The sequence below is a fragment of the Mytilus galloprovincialis genome, chromosome 12 (assembly GCF_965363235.1).
Source record: "Mytilus galloprovincialis chromosome 12, xbMytGall1.hap1.1, whole genome shotgun sequence".
NCBI classification, from domain to species: Eukaryota; Metazoa; Mollusca; class Bivalvia; order Mytilida; family Mytilidae; genus Mytilus; species Mytilus galloprovincialis.
The window spans coordinates 18,785,771-18,808,852 of record NC_134849.1 but is presented as its reverse complement, the minus strand read 5'-3'; the positions used below and the strand labels follow the sequence as shown (position 1 = coordinate 18,808,852).

At 31.8% G+C, this 23,082-nt stretch overlaps 1 protein-coding gene across 31 annotated transcripts in view; it reads right to left on the bottom strand.

Moving 5' to 3' along the window:
• Window positions 1-23,082, bottom strand: part of LOC143054256 (doublecortin domain-containing protein 2C-like) — a 113,727-nt gene that overhangs the window by 5,062 nt on the left and 85,583 nt on the right. For 17 of the 31 annotated variants that reach the window (XM_076227190.1, XM_076227200.1, XM_076227184.1 and 14 more), the window contains 4 exons: window positions 18,659-19,138; window positions 13,552-14,163; window positions 8,203-8,445; window positions 2,539-2,583 (listed from right to left, as the gene is read on the bottom strand). The exons of 3 other annotated variants lie outside the window; for them this stretch is intronic. In XM_076227190.1, coding sequence (XP_076083305.1) covers window positions 2,539-2,583; window positions 8,203-8,445; window positions 13,552-14,163; window positions 18,659-19,138 — 1,380 coding nt within the window. Of the gene's footprint in view, window positions 1-1,087; window positions 1,107-2,538; window positions 2,584-8,202; window positions 8,446-13,551; window positions 14,164-18,658; window positions 19,139-23,082 lie in introns of all 31 variants that reach the window. 11 more of the 31 variants (XM_076227209.1, XM_076227210.1, XM_076227208.1 and 8 more) reach the window with 9 other exon arrangements.

The window sequence follows — 23,082 nt, the reverse complement described above, 5'->3', positions numbered from 1 at the left end:
CATAGAGATTTGTCGCCATGGCAATCATACTACATTTTTTTTATATTATGTCTAAATAATTATGGAAATGTTATGGTCAATATAGAAACTGAAGTGTGACATTGTAACTGCCAATGTCCCAAACCTTTACACAGTGCTGTATAACCTGTTTCCCCATTTGTGCACATTGTTAGTATACAAACAGCATCCTAGCAATATTTTCTATCAAATCATTTTTAGCATATTTTTTTTTTAAGGAAGGGAAATAACTCTGTCATAAATTTGAATTCTGAGTCAGGAAAATTATGCATTTTTCAAATACATTTGAGATATCTTGACGAAAAAAAAGGTATATAAATTTAGTTTTTTAGACAAATGAGCTGAAATTGAATATAAAATGAAACATAATTTGGTGTTTAAAAGTATTTTTCCTATTGAGATTAAATATATAAAACTTCAATTTTTTTAAACAAAAGTTTTTACAGAACATACTACTTATAGGATAATAAGACTGAACACTTATTTCTTCACAATAACAAATAGTATGATCTAATAACAATAAATACATAATACACAATATAATATACATATATACATAATTTAGCACAATATATAACAAATATTGCTACTTTTTTTACAATATGCATAATAACTCTAACAAATCCAACAATATATAAAATATATGAATGATAATTTATGCCAAGCAAAAATAAAATTTTCTGCCAAAAATTATCTGCAATACACTAAGTTTAAATTCACCATTTATATTCATACTAGAAAATCTACCAATATTACCAAACACAAAATAGTTCACTGTTCAAGTAACCCTAATTTGCAAGCAATATTGATTGGTTTTCTACAGTGAATTTCACCTCAGTGTAAAACAAGCTTTCTACGAATCGAGCAAATATGAGTTATCTCCCTCTAATTTCTCTCTAAAATCTCTAACCTAGCCATTCTAAATATTTTTCTTTGTTCAACTATTAGCTATTGGAATGTTAAGAGTGATACATAATAAAATGGCACTCTAGTGAACCCTTTCACGTCTAGAAAAAGCCTGGCCTTGTGCTAAACTACCCTTCTGTATAGATATATACACAAATATTACCTTATACAGATCACGAATTCTGTAAAATGGAATTAAAACCGCAATTTTTAAATATGGAATAACAGAATATGATCAAATTTACATTTTTCTTAAACTTTTAACTTTACACGAGTGCCAGAAAAGAAAGACATTTTATTTTTAACATGATAAAATTTGTAGACAAATTTGCAACTTGAGAACAATTCACATTTTCATAAATAAAACAACGATGCAAATAATATATATAATTCCGCAAATATAAATAGTTAAATATTTCAATATTTCAAATTTTCCTTCAACATCAAATTAGAGTAAATAATCAAATAATCAACAAGGCTGTACTTACCCCTTAAAATAAATACAAATAAAATAGGCCAAAGAAAAAAAAAATGTGTGTTTCCTGTTGCCTTTCTGACCCTTTTTTTTAAGACAGCCTAAACATTTTAGGCTGTCTTAAAAGTTTTAACTTTTGTGAAATTTTTATTTAAAAAACTGTGACCCTAAATTTTATTCGTCTGCAACAGAAAACACACATAGTTATATATATCGGCCATTATATTATACAAAAAGGCTAATTCATATTACATAACAGGATACTTTGATATACAAGTAACCATTCATTATTTTCTATCTACATTATAATAACAAATTCTCACTAGATAGTGTACAGTTTACAATCATATAATCATGCTATTTTCATATGAAATTCAATAATATAAAAAAACACAATAGATATACATATATATACATGCATACAATGACACAATTTCAAGTAACACCAAAAGATCAATAAATCTATAAATCTATAGCAATTTCTTGAATCAAAAAAATATAAAAAAAGTTTTAGATTTCTTGCCTCATTGATTTTTATTTTAGTAGCAGCGTAGCATGAAAAACATCATCTGATGCACATATAATGTTTCTTCTGCCAAAATGTATTCTCTTTTGAAATTTCAGTATACTTTTTACACTACACTACATCAAAATATACCCTTGAAATTGCAAGTCATGATGAACTTGAATCAGATGATGTTTCAATGGTATATTTTGATGCAGTGTAATGATAAGGGAATAATGAAACATAAAATGTTTCATACACAAATCTATACATCTGACTGGAATTATTTTTTTACATTTGGGTAAATGATATAACAATTGTTTGGTGATTACATCTAAATACTGTAGGCTACTTGATATTCACCAATTCTGAACATAATCAACTCATGCAAATAAGGACTGATGACCTTTTGACCCTTATTGAAGAAAAGGTAATTTCTTTAATTGGATGAAATGACCATCATTTAACCTGGCCAAATTATTTCATTTTCATTGGTATTTCAAAATTGATGCATCTAAGTGCCTATGTCTAAATTTGACACAACATAAACAATATGTATATTTAGATGCTAACATGACTGTACACGTTTACATGTGTTCATGAACGTGTGATATTGACATGCTCTTGTACTTACTATATGAGCAATCCCGTTAGGTTTTCCGTTAGCTATTACTGATGACTAAAAAGCATAATAAAAAATGTATTATAACTATTTTCAAGTATTGTTTTATATATATATATATGTCAATATACAATTATTTCACCAAACACTATAACAAGCTATAAAATATGCATTTCTATTGAAAAAAGGCAACTGCAAGGTACTTTACTAGCTATCACTGCTGCCATTATCTCAAAAGTGACTGAAGTCTATCAAAATGAGGTCAACATCATATAAAAACTATTTACAATTCACCTTTTCAGAACCTAAAGGACAATGGGTAATCTCATAGTTCGTACACCGAAATGAAAATAACGTCATATCATTGGTTGAATTTCCTTTGTTTAGGACGTTTTTAACCAACCACAACGTACACTTTTGAAAATCTTATCCAGAATGCATTAGATTCTGAAACAGGTAATTATAAATTGCTCTGGTAGAACTTAAAGGGTTGTTCAAACGTTTTAAACAACCACTTGCTTAATTTGAATACAAGTTTTACCATGACACTGATGTAGGCCTAACAGATAGCACATTTAGTCATTTTTGAGACAACAGCAGCCATTTTGGCAAGCATATGTAAAAGGTTCTTGATAAAATATACAATTCAAAAATCTTCAAAGCTAATTTACATGCGATTCAAATCTATAACACGTTCCATGCAATGATTTCTATTTACATTGTATAGGGTAAAGGATGTTCTCCTAGAAAAACACAAGGTACATGCTTTGATTCTATGCTGCTGCAGGTGGCACAGTGGTTGAGATTCAAGAAATATTTACAGGCATTTAAAATTTCTGTGCATATATCTCAAGTTTTAAAGTGACAAAAAGATTAAATATGTACAATGACAAAGGAATGAATTTCATTTAGAATTTCTGTACATATATCTCACATTTTATAGTGCAAAATTATTTTTTTACAATTAAAAAGTTTTGAATCTCAACCACTGAAAGCCACCATTTTACAATGCCATAAAATGAAGTTTTTCAAACTAATATACACAAATAACATACACATTCATGTTTCTATGGCACATATGTAAATAATACACAAAATTAATATTCTTGGGTATGATAGAAACACATCTATTTTTAAAAATTAACACACATATATTGTGAACAATGTGGGGTAAACGGGTAAATTAGTGTGCCACAGAATTGTATTGTGAAACTGGTTCAATTACTATTTACAAAAATTCACGTTTTAACCTTGAAAAATAAAATGGTTTATTTACATTGAAATTGATTATTAAACGTGATGAATAGCAGTAATTTGTCATGAAAGGTTGAACTATGAAAAACCTATTAAAGATATAATATTTTCTTAAATAAATAGCTTCGAAAGTGAAATTTTTTCTTGAGGGAAAAATTATCTGAGTTATCTCCCCTTACAAACAAAATTCCCATCTTTTGTTAGCCAAGGTAAACAAAAAGTTTTGATTTCTATTATATGCAAATGCTTTTTCACTTTAGTGTATACCATAAAATAAATTGTCTCATCAAAGCTGAACAAACATATCAAATATTCATGTACAAAGTTAATTCTAAATGAAAAAATGATGACTTTAAAATTGTTTTGGAATGATATATAAAATTATTGAACCAGTTTTCATCTGAACAGAAATGTGTACAACATGTGTCTAAAATGATTAGCAATATTAGCAGTGATAGCGTGATCTTGCTGAAAACCCTGAGATATAACGAACTGCAGCTTCATAAAGTACAATATCCACTACCATATTAGTCTATGAACAAGCTTCTAAAGTTTTTCTTTTTCTTTCTAAAGTTTTATTTTTTTGTTACCTATCATTTATTTCTTTGGTATCGTGAACTCATAAAGTGGGCATATCAAATAAGACTAAATGACTCAAACAGGTTTTAGTTGGGCATGAACTAAAAAAAGGGGGGGATACTTATGGAAAATGAACTAAAAAAATACAAAGTTTTTTTTTTTTAAATGGAATTTTTAGTCACCATGTCTATAGAAATGAATCAGATTTTTAATTGAAGGCAAATAAGGGGTTTGGATGTATTTGGATTATCCTTATATGTCAACTCAAGGACATATAACTAACATAATATACGTCCTTGGTCAACTGCAATGATTTAAAAATTTCATTACTCTCAATATCTAACACAATATTTAAAATTAAAATATTTTACTACTTATAACTCATTTCAGGTTGAAATAATGAATCAAATAGAGTGATAAATCCATTCTCAATTTTATTCCTATATTCCCAAACTAAATACATTTCACATTTGTTTAAGTAATACAAAGCTGCATATATCAACTTAATCATGTTTGATTATGGACCAATAACGGAAATAGAAATAACAGAAATCTTCCATATTCTTAAAATTTGTTTTATTTTATTCAAGTGAAAATAAATTGTTTTTTCACTAAAACTATTTTGATTTGATGGAAAATTAATTGCTTGTTCATATAAGATAAGAATTGAAACCACCGTGCAGAAAATGTTTCCATAATATATAATAATGGAATGTTCCAACCACCACGTGTGAAAAGTTTGTAGAGAAAACAAGAATTTCATTTCATATTCACGATTATGATTTGTATAGAATGCATTCAAAGAATCCAGAAGCCAGGAGATATAAATGATTATATATAGGCTAATGCACTATGGCAACTTTATGCCATTATATATATACATGAGAGAAGAACTGACTATATACAAGATCTTATGATTGTGCCAGCATGACATTTGGCTACTATAAACATAACAATGTTCATGCTACTAATGCTAATACAGATGGTAAGACTGTACAATATCAAAAGTTAGGGTTCAAAGCGGACAAATTTACTTTGATTTAAGGATAAGGGATAGTTTCCATGGATGATATTTTTGAAAAGTAAAAAATGTTTAATTGAAAATCCCACCCAAAATACTTTTTAGAGTGAAGCAATATTTTACATTTCTGGAGGGCTTTGTACATTCCTATTCTGGGTAAGATATCCCTTGAATCCAGCTTGTAAAAAGGGTACAGCTGTTTCATCAAAAATGGTTTTGTCACCTGAATCCATCTTTGAGAGTTTTTTAAGACGACGAGAATGTGACATATTACGTAAGATGAATCCTTTGAATGCTGCTTGAAGAATGAGCACAGCCTCGTCTTTTAGTAAAGCACTAGACTGAATCTCATTGACTAGTTTACGAGAAAATGTTTCTATTGATAATTCACTTTCACTAGAATTGTGTGTAATTCTGGATGGATTTCGGAATTTATCTACACTCGGCAGGTCATGAAGTGTGTCCCTCGGGCTGGTTGGGTACTCGATGTCAGGATTTACAGTGTCGCTGGGAGATGGATCTTCAAATCTGCTACGGTGTGTGATAATATCATTAGGATTCTCATAGTCTTCTGAAGTATGAACGTCAAATTTACCAGAACTTCCAATTTCAGAGACAGGTACTTGGTTATTATCCAAAAATGGAGAAGGCTCCTCATATCTTCTATACTGACTTGCTGTATCATGTATAACTTTTTCATCTGGAAAAAATGGGGATGGTTCCTCATATCTGCTGTCATCTTTATTTGGTAATGGTGTATCAACATTTTCTTGGTCATGAACCAGTGGGGATGGTTCTTCAAACCTGTGTACATTTGTATTGTTGTTCATTGGAGAAGGTTCCTCAAACCTGTGTGCATTTACATTGTTGTTCATAGGAGAAGGTTCTTCAAATCTGTGTGTATTTGTATTGTCATTCATCTGAGAAAGCTCATCATACCTCTTTTTACTTAAAACTGGGCTAGCAGAGCTTTGAATAGGAGAAGGTTCCTCAAATCTTCTCCTTTCTGAAACTACAGTGTTTACGGGTTCCTCATCATGTGACTGAACTGAGGATGGTTCTTGGTATCGATTTGGACCAGCACTTTTTCCGTATGTGGAATGAGGAGTCTGATGTTGTGTTGATTCACGACTGCGATACAGATACTGGACAGGTTTGTCGTCTTGCTTCACCGAAGAACGATGTGTGTCAGTTGCGCTTACTTTTGACCTACTTCTCATGACATACTGCACTGGTACCTCTTCCTTACTGACATCAACTGGTTCCTGTCCTCCTCCAACATCACTGTGCTGACGATGGTAAGAGGACCTGACAGGGATATCATCTTCAACAAAATTGACCATTTCTCCATTAAAATTATAAGGCATTATGGGACTTTGTACTTCCTGTTTTGGGTGTTGAAAGGAACCACTAACCCTTATTTCATCAGGATTTGTTAACATTGGAACAGGTGAGGGATGTTTTGGGGAGCTAGTGATTGGGCTTCGTTCTCTGTCATACTGGCACATTCTAGATATTAACCTGCGAGTGAGAAAACCTTTAAAGCAAGCTTGCAATTGTGATAATGCTTTCAACTGTGTTCTTTCATGAAAAAGTTGCTGGGATGGTTTAGTGGATTTTCTACGTCTAGATAATAAACTACGAAAACTTTCTTGTAAGTGTGAAAAGGAATCTACATGTGCTGTGGTGGAACGTGCCATAGATCTAAACTCATAATCATCGTTAGGGGGAACAAAAGGTTCATTTTTAATATCAAAAGTTTGTTCACGACTTATATTTGACAACGATGCTTGCAGTCTGCCAGTTCGAGGCCTGGAAGAACTTATACTTCCAGTTGTTTGCAGATCAAACCTAACTGCATTTCCCTCTACAAACAGAGGGGAATTGTCACCGATATTGCTTCTTTGTGAATAAGAAGAATATAGTCTTGGTTTCCTGTGTGCTTTTTTACGACTCAGATACCCACGGAAATGAGCCTGAATTTCGGTAGCAGCATTTATCCTACGATTTTCATTTACATGATTTCTTTTCATCACATCATATCTGTGTCTTTCTGAATATCCACGGAACTTTGACTGAATTTTTACAGCAGCTTTTTGCATTTCTTCTGCTTTTATCTGCTTGATTCTATTGTGAACATCTCTACGAAGCAAGTAACCATGGAAACATGCTTGAAGTTGCTCCACAGCCAAATTTCTGGTTTTCAATTGAATGTCTTTTCTTACTTTGAAACCTCTGAAATTTGACTGAATCGTAGCAGCAGCAGAACTTCTCCTTTCTTGTGCCAGGCTTTCATATTGTTGTCTTGCTCTGTAACCACGATAACCAGACTGTATTCTTGTAACAGCCTGTTTCTGCTGTAGGTACCCTTTTCTACCAAAATAGCCTCTTACACCAGCTTGGATTTTTGAAGCCGAACTGTTTCTGCGACTCATGTTTGCAGAAATGCTTCTTCTCGTCAAATAGCTTGAGAAATTTATTTGAAGCTCAGAAGCTGCTTTATGATACCTAGCAAGGGCAGAAACCCTTCTTCGCCGTATGTGCCACCTTTCAACGTATGCTTTAAAGGCTGCCTGCACTTCAGTTGCTGAGTCATCTCTTTTCAGTATTTGATGAAGTTTAGGAAAAGCTAATTTTCTTAATAGGAATCCATGGAAACTAGCCTGCACCTTATCAACAGAATCAGAGTAACCTTGCCTATTTACAGGAGTATCAAGTTTTCGCATTTCCATTAGTAAACGTTTATTAATGTCTTTACGCGCTAAAAAAGCACGGAAATTAGCTTGAAGGAATGTCAGAGAATCGTCTTTCTTTTCATTTACCTTAATACGCTTATATTCTTTGCGGTCCTTGTAACCACGATATCGGGATTGTATCGTGGTGGCCGCTTTGTCTCGCTCATGAATAAGTCCCAAAATGTCCATGACTTCCTCTTGAGCAACAGATCTAAGAGTCAGTAACTGTCTAGTGTTTTCACGCTTCTCTATTCGTCTACGAACTAAGAAACCCCGAGCTGCAGCCTGTATGGCAGTTATAGCTTCTGTTTTTCCGTCCAATCGTTTTGTCTGAAATTCATTGAAGTATTTGTTATTTCTATCCCTATCCTTAACCTTATGAATTCTACCACCACCATTTTGAATTGAGTTAAGTTTGGAAACGAACCATATAGTTTCTTTTTGCTTAGATTTTACAGAAGGACGATAATTTAATGCCCCATAATTAACAAGACCCACCCTACTTAAATATCCTCGAACAGTTGCTTGCAAGTGACTGTGTATGTAATACTCAATTGAATCAACACTAAACATTGAATTTTTATTTTGCTGATTTTTTAAAATAATAATTGTATTGGGAATTTCTAATTTTTCCTTTTCAATATTTGCCCTATGAGCTTTATATGAAGCTTGTATGACAACTGCAGCTTCATGTGCACTTTTATTTGGTTTAACTTCATTCTGACTTACTTCACTTTGATTTTGTTTATTGATACCTGTATCAACTGTATCAGTTGAGATAGTAACATCTTGTTCAATTTTTAGCAGCTCCAAATCTATAGAAACTGATTTTTCATTCTCATTTGTATTTTGATTTTCACATTCTTGTTTATTTTCTTTACTTATTTGCTTGTCAGTGTTTTCTGTAGACAATTTAGTTTCATTTTCAAGGTCATGTTTACTACTCTCACTCACTATTTCTCTTTTGGGAGGTGGGTTTTCTTCTTTAATTACACTTAATTTATCAATACTTCTAGTAAATGACTTAGCCACTTTATAAACAGGTTTGCTGGACATGTGATTGGACCTATCATTACTTCTAGGACTTTTTAGCTTTGATTTGGTTTCAGAACTTAAAGTCACACTTGCTGAATCAAATATTGGTAGCTTAGCAGATGACAGTTTGGAATCTGGATTATCATGTAGGTTATCAACCTCAGCCTTGTCCTCAAAGGGATATGGCACAATTTTAAAATCTGACAAACCTTCAGCCTCCTTAGATTCACTTCGACCAGTCACAAAACCAGATTCTAATGAACTTGAAACACTTACACTATTTCTACAATGTTCCCCCTTTTTATCCTCTAAATCAATTGAAATGTTACATGTATCATTCTGTTGTAATAAGACACCTTCTAGTGCTGAAATCAAATAACGAGCGCTATCTGGGTTGATCTCTCTGAATTGTTTTTTGTATTGTACGCGAGTCTGGTGTGCTGCGTACGCAGCCTGAAGTGTTGTTATTGCTGCATTTAACCTTTTTTCTGTAAGTTGTGGTTTATTTTTTGACTTTGTAAAATTAACCTTCACAGCAGAATGATGCTGGTCTTTAGAGACTTTACATGCTTTTGCTAGGAATTTTTCATCCTTACTTATTTGTTCTCTACATAGCTTTCCTCTAAATGCAGCCTGGAGGACTGTAGCAGAATTTTCAAGCTTCTTTTTTGTGACCTTGACCCTTGACCTGAACCCTCTGAATTGGGACTGAATTAAAATTGCAGCCTTCTGCTTGATTTCACATTCAACCTTTGACTGAATTACCATGGCAGCAGATTCACTTTTAATATGTTTGTAATTCACCCTTGACCTATGACCCTTATACTGTGACTGAATAACAATAGCAGCAGCTTCTCTTTTCATATGTTGATATTTGACCCTCGACCTATAACCTTTGAAATGGGACTGAATTACCACAGCAGCAGAATCTCTGACCTCAATTTCATGTTCCACTTGCCTTTCGTAACAACTGTACGAAGAACCAATAATCAAACCAACCACATCAATAGCCTCTACATTTAAATCATGTTTAATCATTTCTAAGTTGGACCTATATTTTTTAAATGCTGTTTGAATGACTTTAGCTGCCTTTTGTTCATCCATTTTTGTCCTGTGATTTAAACGTGAAATTTTACCTCTTACACTTGCAGAAAGAGCAGTAACTGCTTCAGTCTTTTTCACATGTTTCTTAAATACTAACCAAGCTTTCAAAGATTTCAGAATCAAAACTTTTGCCTTTTCTTTCTTTTGTTTTTGTTTTCTGTATTGCTTTCTTGCTATAAAACCCTTATATTTTGATTGAATCACAGTTGCTGCTTTCTCCTTTCTTTCTAGTTCTTTTTTAAGAATCAACTGCTTGAATGCTTTCTGAATTATCCTTGAAGCCCAATCCTCCCTTTCTCTCTGTTTAACATAGCCCTTCCTGACATGAAAGCCCCTGAAGTGTTTCTGAATAATAACTGATGCTTTGGTTTTGTGTAAAGACTGATCTTCTGTTTTTAGTTGCTTTCTGTGTACCTTTTGTACATCAGTCGCAGCTGAGTCAATAACTTCCTTTTCCCAATTTTCACTTTCTTGTTTACAAAGATGTTTTGATTTAAAGTTTTTCCTAATAATTGCTAATGTATCATCTGATTTTTCATTTTGTTTAAGCCAATCAAATCCCTTCTTTCTACTTAAGTAGGCATGGCAAGAAGCTTGTATAATGGTACAGGCTACTAATTGTTGTTCAGTTTTGTTCTGTGTATACTTTCTATATGCATTTTGAATTTTTGTTGCTGCTTTATTTTCAATCAAACATGGTTTTTGTTCAGTTGTGTTTTGTTTATGCTTTTTGTATGCATTTTGAATTTTGGTTGCTGCTGCATTTTCAATCAAACTTGGTTTTGGTTCAATTTTGTTCCTTTTGTGGCTTTTGTATGCTTTCTGAATTTTAGCTGCAGCTGTATTTTGATTTAAACTAAGTTCTCGTTTTGTTTGGTACTGCTTATGCTTTTTGTAAGCAATTTGGATTTTCGTTGCTGCTGCATTTTCAATTAGACTTGGTTTTGGTTCAGTTTTGTTCCCTTTGTGCTTTTTGTATGCATTTTGAATTTTCTTTGCTGCTGCATTTTCAATTAAAGTAAGTTTTTGTTCTGTTTTTGTTTTCTTATGCTTTCTGTATGCGATTTGAATTTGTGTTGCTGCTGTATTTTCAATTGAACTTGGTGTTTGTTTTTCTTTGTCATCTGGGATTGTTTTAGTGCCTTCAAAGTCTTCATTAATTTTTTTTATCACAGAGTCTTCATCTTCAATTTCTTTTCCTATAACTGTCAGATCTCTTTTACATTCCCCATTTATTATTTCAATTCTTGAAACTGAACCAAAAGTAACCTGTTTTTTCACATGGAGCTTTTTGTCTTGAATTCTGACCTTATCCATTTTCCTAACCCTATAACCTCTAAACACGGCTTGAATTTTGACTGCAGCATCATTCTGACAAATTGCTTCAACCTCTGTGTCATCATCAAAAGTATGAAATTCAAGATGCTTACGTAAAATCATACCCATAACTGCTGCTTGGAGAACAGTCACTTCGTCAGAATTATTCTGAAATTTCATTTTCTGAACAGCATAAGACCTAGACAAATGACCTTTGACCCCTGCCTGAAGATATGTAGTGGCTGAGTGTTTTATTTTAATCAATTCTAACTCTATGCTTTCATCTTCAATTTCTCTCAATAAACTGGTATCTTTCTTTTTCCAATCAATTTCAACACTTTCATCAAAGGTACCAGTTCTGCTTGTTTTCAAGATAGATTCAGTATCTAGAGTATCAGAGTCCCCAAAACTACCTAAGTGGCCTAAGTTTGATAATTTTCCACACCGACTATCAACCTCCATTCTACCACTATTATCATATTCAAAATTGACTGTCAGACTTTCCCCATCCCCTGGGGATCGTGTATGTAAGTCAGTATCAATAAAGTCGTCCCCGTCAAGTGGTTCACTAGCCTGGCTGTCAGTGGCGGACCTTAAACCTTCTATGTTTGAATTGTCAGATTTTCTAACTTCAAAATATGGAAAACTTTTATGACGTTTAGACCTAGCAACGAAAATAGGAAACATCTTTTCCATATCGGATTCTAACATTTCTGGAAAAGTATGATGCTTGATCATAGACCCAAGGAAAGCTGGAATTGCTTCAGCACTCTTACAACGACTTGAGTCTAAGTTGCCATTGTCTGTTTTCTCAATTGTCCCGAGCTTGTCACATTTTAAACTGTCCTCAGCAAAAGACAAAGATTTGGGTAAAATAACTATAGGCAATCTTGAATTATTCAAAACTTCTAAATTCTGTATTCTCAAGTCACTCATTTTACCAAAAGTTTTTGAACGTCTAAGAGCAAGCTTTATATCTTCTATATTTGCTGGCATTAAAGGGTCTAAATTGAATGAAGACCTTTTGATGTGCATTTTTTTATCATCAACAAACGTGACAGCTTTACATGATAGCAGTTTAGGTTGTTTTAAGTCTGGTTTGTTTTCCTTATGGGATATTACAATTTGGCTATTTTGCTTGGGTAACATCAAAGGTACACTCTCTTCCTCAGACTTTGCTAAATGTTTGCTACTTTCTTTTGACAATATCAGTGTTTGACTATTTTCCTTGGACAATGTTATATCTTGACTCTTTTCCTTAGATATTGTTAAAATTCTACTATTTTCTTTGGACATTGTTAAAGTTTGACTATTTTCCTTGGACAATGTTAATTTTTGACTATTTTCCTTGGAGAATATTAAATTTTTACTGTTTTCCTTGGGCAATGTTAAATTTTGACTATTTTCCTTGGGAAATATTAAATTTTGTCTTGATTCCATGGGTAATGTTAAATTTTCCTTTTTTAGTGTCTTATCACAACTCTCATTTTGAGCCTCAGTTTGATTTTCTATAAGGTTAATATCATCACAAATTTTAGTCTCTTCTTTGTTTACAGTTTCACTATCAGACCGGTTACCCTTTGGACTAAATGAATCAACACTGGTCCCAATCCCTTCACTCTCCCTTAAATCAACATGTGTTCCACCTCTACTACGTTTGCTTTTCTGGGATATGTTAGACACAGTTTTTGACATACTTGAATCTAAAGGAACTATTTGATCATTAACATTGTGACTTGAAAGATTGCTGTTTGAAAAACTTAAATCGGATTTAGTTCTTTCACTTTTTGATAGCCTTGAGGGAGATTTTGTACTTTCACTTTTATCTAAAATTGAAGGAGAATTTACACTTTCTTTTTGAGCTAGTATTGTAACAGATTTTGTACTTTCATTTTGTTCATTAAATTCACCATTTTCAGCAAGATCATCTACATTAAGTAAACTGTTAGACAACTGTTTATCATGATTATCACAAAATACCTTTTTCTTTTTCACTTCTTTTCTTGCTTGGTGTCCTCTGAAACCAGCTTGTATTTTTGTTGCAGCTTTTTCTTCTTCTTCATTTTTTACTTTTTCTTTCTTTTTTAGATCTATTTCTTTCCTCGCTTGATTTCCACGGAATCCCGCTTGTATTTTAGTCGCAGCTTTCTCCTCTTCCTTTTTCGTTTCTGTCCTTTGCTGTTTCTTTTGATTTATTTCCTGCCGAGCTTTGTGTCCGCGGAATCCTGCCTGGATTTTCGTAGCGGCAACTTCTTCTTCTGTATTCTTCTCTGTTCTTTTTACCTTTTTATCTGCAATTTCTTTTCGAGCTTTGTGACCACGATAACTCGATTGAATTTTAACTGCAGCTGCATCTTCTTTTGTATTTTTCACATCACGTACCTGTTTTTTCTGGTTAATTTCCTTGCGAGCCTGATGGCCGCGGAAACCTGCCTGAATCTTTGTTGCAGCTTGATTTTCCTCTTTGGCTGCTTTGGCTCTCAGCTCATCTTCTTTCTTCTTTTTTTCATCTGTTTCCTTCTTTGTCTTTAAGTCGTTGACCTCTTTTCTGGCCTGGTGACCTCTGTAGTTGGCCTGTATTTTTGTTGCAGCCTTTGGAAAAAGAATGTATATTTAACAGCAATGTCAAAAACAGACACTTACCTATACATAGATGTAATTGATAAAATTATAGATTTAAAAAACCACTTGCAGAAAACAGTGTATGCTGAAGCGATATCTGAATGTGATTTGCAATTACTGTATATTCAAATGCGTAACCCCATATCCAAAAACACATGTGGTAAAAACTATATATCAGCTATTTTCTTGAGCATTTCAATAAAATTGAACCGGATATTTTGTTTTTAACATTTCAAAGGAAAATTAAATAAAAGAACTTTGGATAATTAGAATTTAAAGCAGTTAACTTGCTTGTTTTATAGAGAAAAAAAAATAAAGCCTACAAGAAAATGACCTGATATATAATATCTGTCTTCAGTGAAAAACCAGTTCTAACAATTTTCATAATATCATATTGTCAATGAGTGTGTGTTTTCGGTTTAAATGATATTGTGTTTTTTTTATACATCCATTCAGTTTTTTCACCATATCTGTAAAATGATTTCCAAACTTAATATTTTTAGAGGATATTTTTATTTGATATCAGAGCAAGTGTTTCTTTTAGTAAAGGTTAGGTGTATATGTTGCTGAATCTTGTGTTTTTAGTGCTTTGTTGACTATACTTATAAAAAAGAAGATGTGGTATGACTGTTTGTCTTTTCATGTCATGTTTTTTTCTCATTTGGTCATGGCTATGTATGTCCAGTTTTTTACATGAAATTTTTAATATCTTATTTAATTTTTCATGGTTCTATGATCCATAAATATAAAACATTGATTTAAGATAAATGAGACGTTTTGTTGATAATGATAAGTCTACTCACCCTTGTTGAAAATATATCATTATTGAATAAAATTCACTCTTTCAGAATCTAAAAGGATTATGGGTAATTTCATTGTTCAGATCAGAAAGTCATGTAATTGGTTGAATTTCAATTGTTTATGATGATTTTGACCAATTATATTGTTTTGGTATACTTTTGAAAATATTACCCAGAATGCATTAGATTCTGAAAAGGTGAATTCCAGCAGAAGTCAGCATTTGTAAAGATGTCAAACAAAGATGATGAAAGCAGAAACTGGTACATTCATGCAAACAGTAATGTCATGGTTACAGGAACAGAGATAATGATAGAAATATGACATAATTGGAAAAGAAAGAAAGACAAAAATAGGTATTAGCTAATTTAAGAATTAAGGTGATGGCTAAGGCCAATACAAATAAATGAACAGGATGTGTAAGCTTGTGGCACGAGTTCAAAACTGAAACACCCGCCAGGAACATTCAAATGAACAAAATAATGTGTAATGCTATCCAAGTTTATACACTGGAAAGACCAAGAGTAACAAAATACAGGTTAATGTAATTTTTTGGAAGAAGATGATTAGTCAATTGAGATCCAAGCCAAGCTATAGATAACCTTCTTACACCACTCGGCCAAAGAGTCCTGTAAAGAAGCAAAGTAACATAGGAAAGAACCATACATTCATTTCATTTTATAATATCCATAAATGAAGATTTTGGAAAGTTGTGTTTTGTATGATATTCATTGATGTTGTTCCTCTGATTTTTTATTTCCTATTTTGCAGTGGTATTGTTGGTTTTTGTAAAACAAGAGTTTTGGTTGTCTCTTTGGTTTCTTCTGACTGTTACTTTCTGAATTGTTGTATAATATCATGGCTAACCATACACCAGATTATCCTGGGTAAACCTATAATATCATGGCTAACCATACACCAGATTATCCTGGGTAAACCTATAATATCATGGCTAACCATACACCAGATTATCCTGGGTAAACCTATAATATCATGGCTAACCATACACCAGATTATCCTGGGTAAACCTATAATATCATGGCTAACCATACACCAGCTTATCCTGGGTAAACCTATAATATCATGGCTAACCATACACCAGCTTATCCTGGGTAAACCTATAATATCATGGCTAACCATACACCAGCTTATCCTGGGTAAACCTATAATATCATGGCTAACCATACACCAGATTATCCTGGGTAAACCTATAATATCATGGCTAACCATACACCAGCTTATCCTGGGTAAACCTATAATATCATGGCTAACCATACACCAGATTATCCTGGGTAAACCTATAATATCATGGCTAACCATACACCAGATTATCCTGGGTAAACCTATAATATCATGGCTAACCATACACCAGATTATCCTGGGTAAACCGTCAATCACTGTTGATATTTATACTAAAAAATATCAAAGTTCACCTGACACATTTTTTTTTAGGTAACTGACAAAACTTTTTAACATACAAAGATTAGTGTGTACACAAAACTGGTTCAACCAAACCATAATGTTGTACCTATTCCAAATCAGGCTATTTGAACTGCAAGTTATTTGTTGTTGTTGCTAGTCTATGTTTGTATAAAATTGAGAATGGAAATGGGGAATGTGTCAAAGAGACAACAACTTAACCATAGAACAGACAAAGCAGAAGGTCACCATGTATGTTTACTTTTTGGTGGAGTTGGGTGTTTGTGTGTTTTGTTGTTCTGTTAAATAATTTGTATTATTTCTGATACATGTATGAGACAACTTTCCACAAGAGACGAAATGAAACAGAAACTAACCACTATAAATCACATTACACCCTTCAACAATGAGCAAAACCCATACCACATAGTCAGCTATAAAAGACCCAGAAATGACAAATGAAAAACAATTCAAACAAGAAAATCAACAGCCTGCTTATGTACAAATAATGAACAAAAAACAATTATGTTTACTTTACCGTGGTCTACAAATGACCTAACACATATTATGTGCACTGAAATGGCTGACCAGGTTTAAACTTTAGAAGACGTGTTGCATCACTTAAATGGGTGAAATATTTATCAGAAGAAGGTAAGTTTAAAGAAGAAAGAATTCAACCTGCATGACATATGCAAAGTTGTGTCAAAGTTGACAAGAAAAGATATGGAAGACAGAAGAGAACATGAAATGATTTATTAGATGAAATGCATTAATATAAGAATGAATGTGATAAAGTTAAAAAAAAAATTACAATGAAGAAATTATAAAATATATAAGGAACATGTGTCAAAATTTCCTTTTTCCAATTTTGAAGGACTCTGGGTAAAAAGAAATATAATTTATACACCAAATAGAAAATATAGAGTTATGCCTATTGCCAAAATTTCAGTACCTTGGGATTTGAAACATGTTAGTGATTACATATACATAGATAAATTTTTAAAAGACATTATAATTTACTATTAAAAAAAAACCCAACCTAATAGTTATTCCTGAAATGTTTGTTTTGTTTTTATTATTCTCAAGTTTCCCCTTTTTTTCCCTAAATGAAAATAATCAGAACTTTATCATCCAAAGTCCCCCTAAAAAAAGACCCAATGGGTTGATGGTGGATGTATAAGAGTATTCTAGTTAAATTAACTGGGCCTAACCAAATATTTGTTATTTCAACATATTTTCTTTTTCAATGGTATATAAATTCAAAGGTAATTGATGGTCTTGTTAAGAAATAAAATAAACTATTTTCATAGAATTGGAAGATTGACAATTGGAAAAGAACATCAATGAAAAGAAATACACACAAAGATAACGACCTGTTGTTAACTTGACCTCTTGACATTTTCCCTTTGAATTTTTAATTATGAAAAAAAATAAAAAAATTTCAAAGCCTTTTTCCATTTTATCGTTATTTTTCAAATAAACTTAGTAAGAAACAAAAATAAAACTTCTTGGATATTTAAAAAAAAAAATTTCACAACAGATTTTTTTCATTACCTTTATAGCCGCCATATACTTAATATTTTTCCATGAGAAAAGATAAAACAATTAAATAAAAAATTTTCAAACAATCTGATTGGCTAAAGGTCAAGTTAAACAATATGGAACAATGACAAGGTATAGACGAAGAAAGAAGAAAGTACACAGAGTTGGATGATAGCAACAAAAATTTTCAAAATAAGATGATTACAAAAAGTTTGATGTTAGCAACAAATTTTCAAAATTTGAAAATTACAAAAAGTATGATATAAGCAACATTCGTTTTAAAATTTGAAAATTACAGAATGTTTGATGTTAGCAACAAATTTTTCGAAATTTGAAAATTACAGAAAGTTTGATAATAGCAACATTTGTTTCGAAATTTGAAAATTACAGACGGTTTGATGTTAGCAACAAATTTTCAAAATTTGAAAAATACAGAAAGTTTGATGTTATCAACAAATTTTCAAAATTTGAAAATTAAAGAAAGTTTGATGTTATCAAAAAATTTTCAAATTTTGAAAATTACAGACTGTTTGATGTTAGCAACAATTGTTTTAAAATTTGAAAATTACAGAAAGTTCGATGTTAGCAACAAATTTTCAAAACTTGAAAATTACAGAAAGTTTGATGTTAGCAACAGTTGTTTTAAAATTTGAAAATTACACTAAGTTGGATTTTAGCAACATAATTTGTCCTTAGTAATGTCTACCTGGTGTTCCTCGTGAGGTGTTGGATCCTTCTTGTCCTTCGTTGGTGACGGTGATTTGGCTGGTGAGGCAGCCTTGTTGTTAACTGGTGACTTGGCTGGACTAACAGACCTTCTGTCTGTTGGCGATTTAGACGGAGGGGCAGCTTTGTTATCTTTTGGTGTAGATGAACGCACAGAATCATGATTACTATAATTTTTATTATCCTTAGGGGGTTCCTGTTTTTTTACATCATTCTTTGTGGTATTAGGTGGGGGTGCTTTACTGTTTGACTTGTAGGTGCTTTGTTTGGTATTTTGTTGCACTGTTTTGTTTTGAGAATTGTTGACGACTGGTTTACTCTGTTCCCCTTTAACCTGTGACCTGTCACCGTTTTGAATCGTCCTGTTGTGGGATTGATCTGCTTGTGACCTGTCACCATTTTGTATAGTCCTGCTGTGCGAGTGATCTGCTTGCTTCGTGGGTGCCTTGTTGTTTATATCCTATCAGTGTATCATATCAATAGTTAGAACACACACAACAAACATGTGAGCAAATCAAAATATATGTGAGACACAAAATCATGTGCAATGCATTTTTTTTTTCACTTCAACACCAAGCATGTATTTAGTTAGTATGGACGATAGGGAGAATGAAGGACAAGCAAGGAAACTACTATTTGCAGCATTCAAATGGTTTTCTTGGTAGTAAATAATACAAGGCAATAGTTTTTGTAAATTCAGAATTTTTGTGTGCATTATAATTGCTATTTTTGAAAAAGGGGGGAAATGTGTGATAAATTATCGAGATTTTAATAAATGTTGTATACAAATAATTCTATTAAAATCTACAATGCCTGATATCTTTTCCATCACAATATTTGGAATAATTGAAACATTGTAATTTACAGTACATTTAATGCTTGAAGGCACATCTCTGCTTTTTTGATATATTTGCTTTTTCTATTTAGAGTTGTCTTCCCCTTTTCAGCACTAATTGTAAAATTTATATTTATCATGTTTTCATTTGGAAATAGATCATGCTTTGTTTGAAGGTTTGTCTATATTCATAATAGGTAAATTGAATAAAACACCTTCCAAATTGTTTATGACAAAAAATAATACTGTTATAATTGGCCTGAAACAAGGGAAAATCAACTCTAAGAATTGGGAAAAATTTTATCCAAATGTAAGCAAGAAGAATAAGCAGTTTTAAATGATCTGCCAAAAGCAATTCTTAGCACAAATACTCTGGTAGGATGTTCTACATACTTTATAATTATTGATGGGATATTTATACTCATTGTAATGGATTTTCAGTTTTACATACTGTGGATGTATAATTATTGATTGGATATTTAGACTCATTGTAACGGATTTTAATGGATTTCATAAGGACAGGATTTACTGTGTTATATAATGGTTCCTGAACTGGTTCTTTTTTTTATGTCATTCTGAGATTGGTGTTGTATACAGAAGACTGTAACTTCAAACCATGTGATTCCGTACATTTATACTGGTTATTGTCTAATTTTATTCATTTTAAATATCTAAATTTTAACCATAAGAATGCTGCAAATAAGTTATGAAAGAATGATATAATAACGTTGAAAAAAAAATGTCCGTTTAACAGAAACATAGTTTCAAAAAACAACACTCAGTTTTGCCTTTTGGTTTTCATATTGTCATTTATATTATGCATTTCATTTTTTCATATTTACTGTTATTGGAGGAAAAACCAAAGTAAAGGACAATTTTGTTTTCTCCAAATATAACAAAAGCAATAAATATTTTCCCAGGAAAATTAGCCCAGAAAGTAGTGGTTAAACAAAAAACTTTGTTATAGGAAATTACTGCAATTTCCTTTTTAAGATCCATTCTTAATTTCAAATTTATTGTAAATGCTATATGTGCAATGCATCTCTACAAGTTATAAAGCAAAAGGCAAAATATAATAATAAAAAAAATCTAGCAAAAATTGTCAACATGTAGGAAAATACCAATTATACAAAAAGTCAGCTTGAAAATAATACCACAGTAAATTCAGAAATAATTGCAAAAATGCAACCAGGTTAAAATAGCAATAATTAAAACTGGAATTTTGTATTTTTTTTATATGAAATAGACAAGACTTTTCTCAATATCACAAAAATTAAAATCGCATTTTAGTCCAGAATGACAAAATTGCAATAATAAATGCACGCAATAATTTCTGAATTTACAGTAGTCTGAATGAAAATCATAGAAATGAGACATATCATTGAGTTGCCTCCCTTGAGCAAGTCTTACAAAGGGAGGTTAGTATCTAGAGCAGCCATGATAAAATAATTTCATTGTTCTTATTCTAGTAAAAATCTTTATAGAGTTGTGATTATCACGATGGTTCCCAAAAGATCAGAATAAGTGTGAAACTTTTTTTGATTGATGCAAGCTGAAGATATCCACTGAGAATTTGGGAAAAAGTTACTATCAAGCTAAAATGTGAATATTGATCAATCAGAATTGAGCTGTTTCACATGATCCATTATTTTCAACCATGTCCAATTAAAATGCTGTTGTTATTATTGTATTGTTTTTATATATATAATTATTGTCCTTTCCATGAAAAAAGAAGCTTGTCCAATGATATGTGTCATACTAAAAAAGCACAGTCAAATCTCCTTTACAACAAATCTGACTCCATAAAAAAAATATATATATACTTAGCAAGGCTCTTTCCAGGATTTTTTTAAACATAAAAACTGTTAATTTTAAATCTTTTTAGACAATTTTTTTTAAAGTTAATCCAACAAATTCAATCAATCCATATTGACTCCCATGTGATTAAAATCAATCAATCAATCAATCCACAATTCTTTATGTTCTTATAGATCAGGCTGATATTTTTTTCATCAACAACATTACAAGTGAACATTTAATACTGTTGATAAAGTGGGAGACTTAGTTAGATATAAAAAACAGGTTTAACCAGAACTTCGCACTATCATTTTTTATGTTCAGTGGACCATGAAATTGGGGTCAAAACTATAATTTGGCATTATAATTAGAAAGATCATATCATGGGGAACAAGTGTAATAAGTTTCAAGTTGATTGGACTTTAACTTCTTCAAAAACTACCTTGACCAAAAACTTTAACCAGAAGCGGACGGACGAATGGAGGCACAGACCAGAAAACATAATGCCCCTCAACTATCGTAGGTGGGGCATAAAAACAGGTTTAATCCACCGTTTTTACTTAATATGAAAAAAGTAAAATCACAAAAATACTGAACTCTGAGGAAAATTAAAAAAAGGAAAGTCCCCAATCAAATGGCAAAATCAAAAGCTCTAACACATATCAAACTAATGAACAACAACTGTCATATTCCTGATGTAGTACAGGCATTTTCTGGTGTAGAAAATGGCTGCCAAGTTTTTTGCGTTTCTCTCCTTTTATATTTACCTAGAGTTCAGTTTATTTCTTAGTACTATTTTATAATAACTTTTACACAATAACGCAGTAAAGAAGATTTGATTGTAGGCAACCTCTTTGTTAATCAATTCAAAATAAAATGGCAATATGCATAGCAACAGCATAACAACAGCATAGAAATAACCAAGGATAATCTCCCTTCTTATATGCTGAATTCACAAAATCGTCAAAGTTCTAAAAAATCAGAATTATTTCATTAAAATTTAAAGTCAACTCATTTATTTAGTCATTTCAGACATAATGTTGATAGTTAAGTTATTTCAATTTTGATATGAAGAAAAAAATAATATGAATAAATGAATCAATTAACTCAAGCAATCATTTAATGAAAATGAAAATAAATAATTTATAACCAAAATAGAACCTGTCAAAATTTTTTTTTATTCATCAATAAAAAAATTTCTTGGATGTAAAAATACAAAGCTCAAGTAAATAAACACACACAAGCACACACTGATATATACATGGTTAAAAGTGTACAGTATTAGAATGCAGTTAGTAGTAGCAAGCTTTACACAACAGTTCAGGAAAATAATGCAAATCAGACTAAAAACAGCAAGTTTTATTTAAGGTCAATAATTGTTACCGATTATTAGCAAACGCAAAATTTACGAAAAAATGATCCTAATTTTGCATGATTGCAATAAGTTGATGATAAATATTAATTTTCAAAAACTTGTCCGTCTGCCAAACACACAACAATTATGAACATGTACTACACATATTAAAGTTACAAAGTCACACAGGAAAAGAGCAGCACAAAGTTAAAACCCATGAAGAAAAAATGCTTCTATACATGTATGAAATTATATTATTCCTTAGCCACAAAGTGTAACATTTAATATTAAGATTTTTCAAATGCTTGGTGCTTACTAATTATTACCAAATATGTACTTTTGCAGGGGCGGATCCAGTCATTTTCAAAAGGGAGGGGTTCCAACCATATGTCCCAATTCAAATGATTGATCATCCAAA